Source organism: Saccopteryx bilineata, chromosome 1 (assembly GCF_036850765.1).
Source record: "Saccopteryx bilineata isolate mSacBil1 chromosome 1, mSacBil1_pri_phased_curated, whole genome shotgun sequence".
NCBI lineage: Eukaryota > Metazoa > Chordata > Mammalia > Chiroptera > Emballonuridae > Saccopteryx > Saccopteryx bilineata.
This window is the reverse complement of record NC_089490.1, coordinates 330,441,175-330,451,392: the sequence shown is the minus strand read 5'-3', so window position 1 is coordinate 330,451,392 and position 10,218 is coordinate 330,441,175. Positions and strand designations below refer to the sequence as shown.

The following is a 10,218-nucleotide window of genomic DNA, read 5'->3' as shown; positions in this document are numbered from 1 at the left end:
TGTAAGTTATTTATTTTTTCTCTGCAGACCGGTACCAAATGGCCCACGGACCAGTACCTGCCCGGGGGTTTGGAACCACTGTTTTAGAGGATAGTTTGCATATGTGCCTTTTTTTTATTGTAAATGGAAGGTCATAATTTTAATAAAAAATATGTTAAAATATTTATATTTAAGAATTATAAGCATAAGTATACAATATTTATTTAGTTAAGTATTTTTAAGGTAATTAAATCACATCCAAAGAATATTTATAACCATAAATATCCACAAAACTATCTGAGTTATTTTAAAGGTATGTATCCAGCAGTATATTTTTATAAAAATAGCTTTTTTGAAGCTGTTCTTTCTCATTACCAAAAATATTAATCAATGTAAAAAAATTAGAAAGAACAATATATTAGTTAAATTAAAAAGAGATAATTTTAAAAACTCACACCAAAAAGTTATTACCATAGATAAACATAAGAAGTTTAGACCTCCAGAAATTTCCCTGTACAAATTTTAGCTGTGTCTATGTATATGAATCAGTTGAACAATCCAAAATTAACTTGTGTCTACATACTACACTATAATCTAACCATTGAAGCGTATTATTAATTTAGATTGTCTTGATAATATAACATTATTGGATATATTCAGATAATAAGTTACTTGTTGGAAACTTACTTAGTAATAAAATTTTAAAATAGAGGTGGAAAATGGATTTTAAAAAAATGTATGTGACCTGATGACATTGTAAAAAACAAAGTTATCATTTCAGTCATGATATCCTGATAGCCAGTTTGAGTTTCATCATATTGCTGTCACCAAATCACCTGCATATTTTTTACATTTCCTTGCTCTCTAAACACAGAACTAAATATAGTTATTTACATTTGATCGCAAATGCCATCTTAACCTCTAAACACTGAGGAGAAATTGAGCAGGACGAAAACGATTCAAATAGCTATTCTGAAGATGAGAGAATTTCAGATTCTAAGCAAGGAAAGATTGAAATTAGCACTCAAGGGAAGGGCCTAAATTCAAATATTATGTTAAAATAAGGTCAAATGGAACAGACATGGGAGTAGAATGTGGGACACAGAAACTCAGACAAAATTTGCCATGTGGATGTTGTTTAAAATGCAATGCCTAAATAAATAAATAAATATCAATGCCAAGATGAGCCAGCAAAAGGGGGTGGGGTTAAATAAGTTATTTCTGGAGATTCCAAAGGGAATTAATCTAGTCAAGGATGTGAAGGACGGACACCCTTCCATTGGTCCTCCCCCTTGCTGAAACCTCACCAGGGTGGAGCTTCAGGGATCCTTATATAAGGGGCCTCTCTAAAGACAGACTTCATTCTGCTTGGAGGCCTTTGAGTTGGCTGGACTGCAGAAAACTCAGGGTACAGTTGCCTTTTGCTACTGAGAGCCCAGAGACCATAGAACCCCTGACCTGATTGGGAAGGTGTTCCTACAATCACCGATGAGACCAATTACACAATCATCAGGTGAGCACAACATTTAGGTAAATAAGTTTTTATTTCTTTTCTTCAAAAAAAAAAAAGAAAAATTTAATTTTCCTGTCAGCAGGCTGAAGATTTTCCTAAGAAAATGTAATTTGGCTAATTAATAAAAATTATGCGATTACTTGTAGTTTGCCTTTGAACTGCTATGAAATTTTAATGCTATTGTTTGACATTTACAAATTAATATAATTATTTTATTTTAGGTTCCTTGTGTATACAAATTGTGATATCTAGAGGGAAAGGTCTAGATTTTGTGTAGTTTTATATTTGGCATGAAACGCAAAACTTAATTGGAAAACCCTGTTGTAGAACAGTAAAAGTAACAGAGCCTTATGAAGAAAAGTTTACAAAATACAAAGTATAAATATTCCATAATTCTCATTTGATCTTTGACATTTGAAGGGAACAACGTGATTCATTAGAAGTAATTTATTCCCCTGCATTCCAGATAATCTATAAATTAGTCATTTACTCCAGGTTCAAGATTCACTTATTAAAAAAGACCCCAGTGTAATGCATGTCTTCTTAGCTTGTTTCATTTTATTTCTAGATTGTACCTTTTGTCATGGGCACGTGAGTTGTATTTAAAAGGTGCCCATGCTCAAGGCACTGGAGAGCATATTCAATATTTTCAGCATTTTTATTCCTTTTTTTCTGCTCTTCTCCTGGGGCTTTTTTCTTACATCAAGCCTTGAGTAGTCGTTGCTCTATTTAAGTCAGGCCCTGGTGAGATTTGGCAAAAGGCAGGATAAAATGAAAGGTGATATGATGATTTTGAAGAGTGAAAATGTAGCATATGAAAGGTAAACATGAATTTCACTTCAGAGGTAGGCAATTTTTAATTTATCTTATTAAGGCAATTTAATTCCATGTGGGACATATCCCAAGTAGGTTGTGATTTTCTCGTTCATTTCTCCTCAGAAATACAGAATCAACCACACTGCAAAACTTCCAAAACAGTTCACCCTCTAAGTCTTAAGAGTAAAGACATGGCAGTTTCTGTTGTGGTGTCTGCATAACTGGGACCTTGTAAGTGAAATGGCTTTGACTAATGGCCAAGCCCAATGGCCCGAAGAAGATATTGTGATATTACTGAACCTCATGGAGAACAACCTTCCATCCAATGATAGCCACACCTTCAAAACAACCCAGTCATATATGGACTGGGAAAAAGTAGCGTTTAAAGATTATTCTGGAGAAATGTGCAAACTCAAATGGTTAGAGATCTCTAAAAAGATAAGAAAGGTTCGCACTTTGACAGAATTAGTCCGGGAAGCTAAAGAACGTGTTAGAAATCCCTACAAAAGCAAAAATCGCAAGAAACATCCGGACTTTCCTAAGAAGCCCCTGACCGCTTACCTCCGCTTTTTCAACGAGAATCGGCTCCTGTACTCGCAAATGCACCCCAAACTCAGTAACCAGGAGCTGACCAAGGTCCTGTCGGAGAAATACAGGGCTCTCCCGGAGCAGATGAAGCTGAAGTATATTAGAGATTTCCAGAAGGAAAAACAGGTATTTGAGGAGAAATTGGTTCAGTTTAGGAAGGACCACCCTGACCTAGTCCAGAACTCCAGGAACTCTGTTGTTCCCAAAAGGAGCCCAGCCAAAACCCAAAAGAAGTTTCAGGAAAATGTGGATGTGAAGTCTCCTCCAGGAAACTATTTTTCTGAGAAGATAGAATTCCCTGGAGAGCCCCAGAAGCCCCCAATGAACGAGTACCACAAGTTCCACCAGGATTTGTGGCAGAGTAGGGAGCTGCAAGGCCTGCCCCCGAGGGAGCGCATGGTGGAGATTGGCAGACGCTGGCAGCACGTCCCGCGGAGCCAGAAGGAGTGCTATAGGAAGCAAGCCGAGGAGCTGCAGAAACAGTACAAGGTGGACCTGGATCACTGGCTCAAGGGTCTGTCTCCTGCAGACTACGCGGCTTACAGAGAGAGAACCTACACTAAGCGTAAGAACATGAACATGAATGGAGGCCCAGATCCCAAGATCATCAGGACAGATGTGCTGTCTCCATCAGCAAGGCCTCTGCAAAAGGGGCTTGCACAGGTGCAGGGGCTGCAGGCTCCAGAGACAGAATCATCGGAGCCTATTGGGGGCCATTTTCATTCTTCACTGGAATCAGAAGAAAATAAGGAAGATGGGAGAAAGGCCGAAGGAAGTACTTCCTCAGACTGGAGCAGTGGAGATGAGGATGAAGAATGTGAGTCTAAGAACAGCGAGTCCAGTTCATCTTCATCAGGGGACGCTTCTGACTCAGACTTCAACTGAGCTTTGTTCATCCCTTAAATGGTGGGACAGAGAACTTCCCATCCATGGCATCTACACTGCAATCTGGGGCACTGCTTCTCCAAGTGGTGTCTGCATTTATTCTTGGCAGAAGCCTAAATTCCTTCTTGTTGCTCCAGGTACAAGTGAATCTAATATTTAGCATTCGAGATTGTTGGATGGCTAGGTAGACAGACAGACAGACATACAAAGGTACATGGATAGATACATAGATAAATAGATACTTAGAAAGCTACATAGATAAATACACTATATTTTTATTTCATTATTTGTTTTACTGATATGCTTGAAACCTGTTTCAGGCTATTGCCCTTTCATTAGATCCCCCCCATATATTCTGGCTATTTCCATATTGTGTTTTTATTAATATAAGCCTCACAGTAGTAATTGTAGCATTTTTATATGAAAATCAGTAAGGTTTGAGTGTTTAGATAACTAGATAACTAAGTGAATTATTATTATACTTCTAGCTAAATAATCAGTTTTAGAAAATAATAGCAACATTGACATTTTTATAATTAATTTTTTCTCTTTCTAAATATATTGGTTGAAATATCCAGAACAGTGTTGACTAATAGTAATGCTATGTATCAATACTTGTCTTGCTTCTGACTTACGTTTAAAGAATTTGCAACTATTGAAATTATGCTGATTAATATACATTTAAAATAATTTATACCCTATTCAAAAATGCCTATTTACTTATATTGTTGTTTTACTTATATAATGTATATTATTATTTACCAGATCATTTCTATCATCTACCAGTGAAATTTTCCCTAGGTATATTAGTATCAGAATTGGGTTATTGTGTTACCTAATATTAAAAGTCATCATACTATAGAACAAAACTCGTTTTTTTTTATTCCATATTGAAAAGATGGCTAGAGTTTAAGCAAATTTTCCAGCCTTTCTTATGCTGGAAATATAATGTTTACACAAAGCTTCTGAAGAATATTTATTATATTTGATAACTCTTTTTCATAGTCTAGATTTGAATTGATTTTAATAAAAACAAACCCTGAGTGGGGGCAGCAAGGCAAGGGAAACGGACACACTAATTATTACAATAAAGCTGAAGGATCCCCTCCCCTTTCCCTAGAAAACTAAAAAAACATATATTTAGGATAGTGTTGTTTCTTATTAACGCGGACGCAAAGAAAAAGTCAGAGACAGATGAAAAAAAGCAGAGGACTGAAACTCGTAAGGCGGAATCAGCCTCGAACATCGTTTACTCTGCGTATTTATTGGTTAACATACAGTGGGGGTGCACCAGTCTGACCATGTTATTTTTCTTTTCTAAACAGTAACTGTAATCTTTAAATCATGCACTTCTCCATTTCTCCCAGAACACTAGGTGAAGGACAGGACAAACGCTTCAGGTAGTCCTAATCACAAACAAGCCATCTGTATCTTGTGGCGTGCCTCCAAGATTTCTGTGTGTCTTGTTATTTTTCAGACTCCTTCAGCTTCTCACGCCCTCCAATAACTCCTGCTCTGAGTTTATGTCAGTGCACAATTAAAATTCCTTCAGGATAGAAGAACCAGGCAGGAAAAATCTCAGAACTGTTCCAGACATCTAGATAGATGAGCACTTAGTCTCTTCCACTTTGCATAAAGTGGACAAATTGAATGGCAAATAACACGAATCACCCGCATGCCTCCATGTGCTTGGTGTCGGGAAGAACTGAGGAAGGGAGGTATCCCTCATGCCAGTGGTACTTGAACTGAGTCCCAAGGAGCCAGCAAGTTCAAGAGGGAAAATGAGATTGCAGAGTGATTTGGTTCACACGTTTACCACACTCACTGACTGGCTCTCATTCATCAGGCATTCCTTGTCTTCGAGTCCCGTAAACTCCTGGTTTCCTGCTCGGCCTCTCAGGCTCCTCTGCCGCTTTCCCTGTCCTGGGGGAAATATACATTTTTCTACATATTTTCTGGCACGATCTCATTGTGCCCCATGTTTTTATCTACTATTCTTATATCAAGGAGTCTCAGACTGATAGCTAAGTTTATATGTATTCACAAAAATTCGTATCACAAGGTAATGATCTCATCGACATGGCCAGTACGATTTCCCCCTGGAACAGCATTCTCAAAGTGATAAACCCATAATTGGCCCCAAATCAAAAAACTGCTCCTTCCTTGAGCATACTATTGGCATTGATCCCACCAGTCACCAATTGCCCAAATAATTTTCATTGTTCAGTGAGAGATGGACCCTGCTCGTCTCCACCAGCACAGTGAAGGTGACTACTCTCAACACACAGACATAAAAGGAAATGTGAGTCCCAGGAGGGGTTTCACGGGGCCTGCCAAGCTCTCATAGGATTTTTCTAAATTGTTTTGGCTAGTTAAATTTTCTTCAGGCTTTGCTAATTACTAAACACAGAGTGAGTTATACAGATAGAAGAGTGAAGAAAAAGTATAATTCTATAGTTGATTATAAATATATTGACAATTAAAAGAAAGAAGGAAAATGTTTTCAATTGACCTTATTTTTTGGAGCAGGTTAGGTTCACAGCAAAACGAAATGGAAGGCACAGAGATTTCCTATGTACTCCCTGCCCCCACACCTGCATTGTCAATATCCCCCACCAGCATGGCATGTGTGTTACAAATGATAAACCCACACTGATGTCTTATCACCCAAAGTCCAGTTTTCACTAATAGTGTAGGAAAGTATTTTAATTTTTTTCAATGTTATTTAGATTTTTATTCCAACATACCAAGTTGATCCCTTCATATTATTTTTGTTTTTCTTAAATTTATTGGGGTCACACTGGTAAACAAAATGATTTCAGGTGCACAATTCCACAACACATCATCTGTACAGTGTATTATGTGTTCACCACCCTGTAGGAAAATATTTTTAACATATAAAGGCTTCAAATGTTGTATCTTAGCTATATATATAGTGCAGATCCTTAAAAGCATTTGTCTTCTTTTATTAAAATAAATATTTATTTACCTTTTTATCTTTTTTTTTTAAGTGAGAGGAGGGGAGATAGTGAGACAGACTCCCACATGAGCCCCCACCAAGATCCACCTAGCAATCCCTTTTTAGGCTGATGCTCAAATCAACCGAGCTATTTTTAGTGCCTGAGGCTGACACACTGGGACCAACCGAGCTATCCTCAGGACCTGGGACCAATGCTCAAACCAAGCCACTGGCTGAGGGGAGGGAACAAGGAGAGAAGGGGAGAGAGAGGGGAAGATAAGCAGATGGTTGCTTATCTTGTGTGTCCTGACCACCCTGACCAGAATTGAACCCAGGATGTTCATATGCTGGCTGATGCTCTATCCACTGAGAAACCAGCCAGGGCCCAAACAAATATTTATTAAAGCCTATTTTGAGATATCATTGAAGAAAAAAAAAGACAGAGAAGTAACACATGGGACATTTAGTATTCAAAAAATGACTAATACTGTTATTGACTATGGAGTCCTATCTTTGCAATTTCAGTAGTGTGTTAAGTGTAAATACATGCATTTATTCTCTTAAAGTTCCTGGAGATTTATTAATTTCCTATGACTTCTAGATAGCTGACATGTTATATGTATTTGGAAAATTCTTTAGCTGATTGTGTCACTTGTTTTTCTCTTTGACATTAAATTTGCAAAATTAGGCATAAGACATGATTCTTGTTACTTTAAATCAGCAGATCACAGAAGTCATTTTTACCATTAAATGGTAGTAATAGTAAGGTTTATAACTCTGAGATACAGAGTCAGTCCACAAATACTAACAAATATCCATATCACATACCTCTAATGCATATACATAAAATTCTCTCACTCCCCTCTATAAACACAGAAACCATTCACTCCATCAGTACATGCATACTTCCCCAAATATATAAGTCTAATAGCCCTTGCTGAAAAATATAAACATATAGCTCCAGGAAAATTCCTCTAAATGGCTGTTGCCCTTAATTATACACACAAACTCAGTACATACACAACTTTTCATAAGCCCCAAATATACCCACAATTACCCAGTACACTACAAATATGCAAATATTATATATCATCCTATACCCTATGTCCAAAATTCACATGTAATGCCACACTACCTGCATATATGTTACCTCATACTCCCAAATTCTCACACTAAATTAACTCTTCCATTTCACAGAATACACAGTCACACAAATGCAACATCAAATTATACAAACTCAATGTGACACCAGCATATACAATACCCACAAGTTTTGTAAAATAGTCACATACCTGCCCCACACACTGAAACATGCATAGATGTAGGGTCAGTGCTGGACAGAGCCCCTCCCCCTCCCCACCAGCCTTGGTCACAGATTTATCCCGTGGGCCATGAGAAAAAGGGTAGTCAAACTGAAACTAAGGTTTTACTAAGAACAATAGAACCGATCACCAGGTATATATCAAGGAGGGACAATACAGAACTGCACATACTCTTTTTTCTTCTCCCTGCCCACCTCCTTGCTCACATGTAGACAAAAAGTTTCACTTAAGTAACCGCCCAGGCCTTAGCTATTTAAGTCCTCTAAACCAGTGGTCCCCAGCCCCCCGGGCCACGGACCGGTACCAGTCCGTGGGCCATTTGATACTGGTCCACAGAGAAAGAATAAATAACTTACATTATTTCCATTTTATTTATATTTAAGTCTGAATGATGTTTTATTTTTTTAAAATGACCAGATTCCCTCTGTTATATCCATCTAAGACTCACTCTTGACATTTGTAATACATTTATCCATCCCACCCTAAAGGCCGGTCCGTGAAAATATTTTCTGACATTAAACTGGTTCATGGCCCAAAAAATGTTGGGGACCACTGCTCTAAACCATGACTCCACCCTGTGAGGCACAAGCTTCCATGGACAGGCTGCCATTGTTGCTGCCCCTGTGTGTAAGGAATCAAGGCTATGTCCGCTTCATCTGATCTTCCTTCTGTTTTATTTGGGGTCTGCAACAATATCAGATTCATTTTCTGGGTCTGGACCTCTTGTGTTACAGTAGATAGCTCCTGAAAATCACAAAAAGAAATATACATAATCACACAACATGCACTGAATACACAATGATCCTTCTACATTCCCCAAATACAAAGCAAAAAGGTCATACACCCAAGGTAATGAACACAAGCACTTTTCGTATGCAGATAATCCTTCCAAATCAGCCGTTACAGAATCCCCCAAGTACATAGGGGAAAAGAACAGGTAAATGTGCCCCACCACAAAACACCAAATTATAAACCTAACCACTAACTCTTTGTATGCACACATTGCATCTCAACACACTCCAACTGAACTCCTATGCACTTCCACAAAAACACAAACATGACTTCCACTTCATTACAAATATCCACAAAACCAACCCACATATTTAAATTCACACATCATATTCCCACCAACGAATTAACTACATACAAACCCCATCTATGCTTGGAATTCCACGAATGACAACAGACTTTATTACTATTAGAGTCAACAAAGTCTCTCATCTCATTGACAATAGTGCACTTGGAATGTAATTGTGGTTGAGATATTCACATTAAGAAGGAAGACAACAGTTTATTGCAGCATTATTCATGGTGGCCAAGACATACAGACAACCAAAGTATCCTTCGATAGAGGATTGGGTAAAAAAGATGTGGTAAATATATACTATGGAATACTACTCAGCCATATGTAAAGGTGAAATTCTGCCATTTGTGACAACATAGATGGACCTTGAGAATATCATGTTAAGTGAAATAAGTCAGTCAAAAAAAGCTAAGAACCATATGATCTCCCTCATATGTGGGATAAGAAACCGAAACTCATAGACAGAAACAACAATATGGTGACTACCAGAGGAATGGGAGGCGGATATTAAAGGGTAAAGGGGGCCAAATATATGGTGACAGAAGATTATTTGACTGTGGGTGGTGGGGACACTGCAATATACAGATCATGTATCACAGAAGTATACACTTGAAACCTATATGATCTTATGGAAGACAACAGTAAAGCTACCAGGATGTACATGAAAGCTTCACTCATTCCCACTCATTTTCAATGACCTGAGCTATTTCTTGCTCAAGGGAAGAACAATTTTCAAATTTGGAAGAATGAAACTACCCTCCAACTTGTGTATTATTCGGAATGCAGTAGACACAGAATGACCCTCTGAGTTCAATAGCCCACATGCATTGCTAGATCCCATTATAGGCCTGGCTATCACTGAGCCCCCAGGCAGCCAGCTGGCAGTGGTGCCAATTCCTTGGTGTAAACACTACCGGAAGTAAGCTGTGTGTGTGTGTGTGTGTGTGTGTGTGTGTGTGTGTATGTGTTTGTGATGAGTGGGGTGGCATGAACAGTGAACACAGACCCAGAGCACAAATAGGCCAACGTGAACAACAGTGAAGAGAGGTGGCACCCGAGGGATGATGAGTCT

General features: G+C 38.2%; 1 protein-coding gene across 1 annotated transcript; it reads left to right on the top strand.

Moving 5' to 3' along the window:
• Positions 1 to 2,548: 2,548 nt before the first annotated feature.
• On the top strand, positions 2,549 to 3,781 carry UBTFL1 (upstream binding transcription factor like 1). The gene has a single exon (XM_066252769.1). The coding sequence runs from the start codon at positions 2,549 to 2,551 to the stop codon at positions 3,779 to 3,781; it is 1,233 nt and encodes a 410-aa protein (XP_066108866.1).
• The last annotated feature ends 6,437 nt before the right edge of the window (positions 3,782 to 10,218 follow it).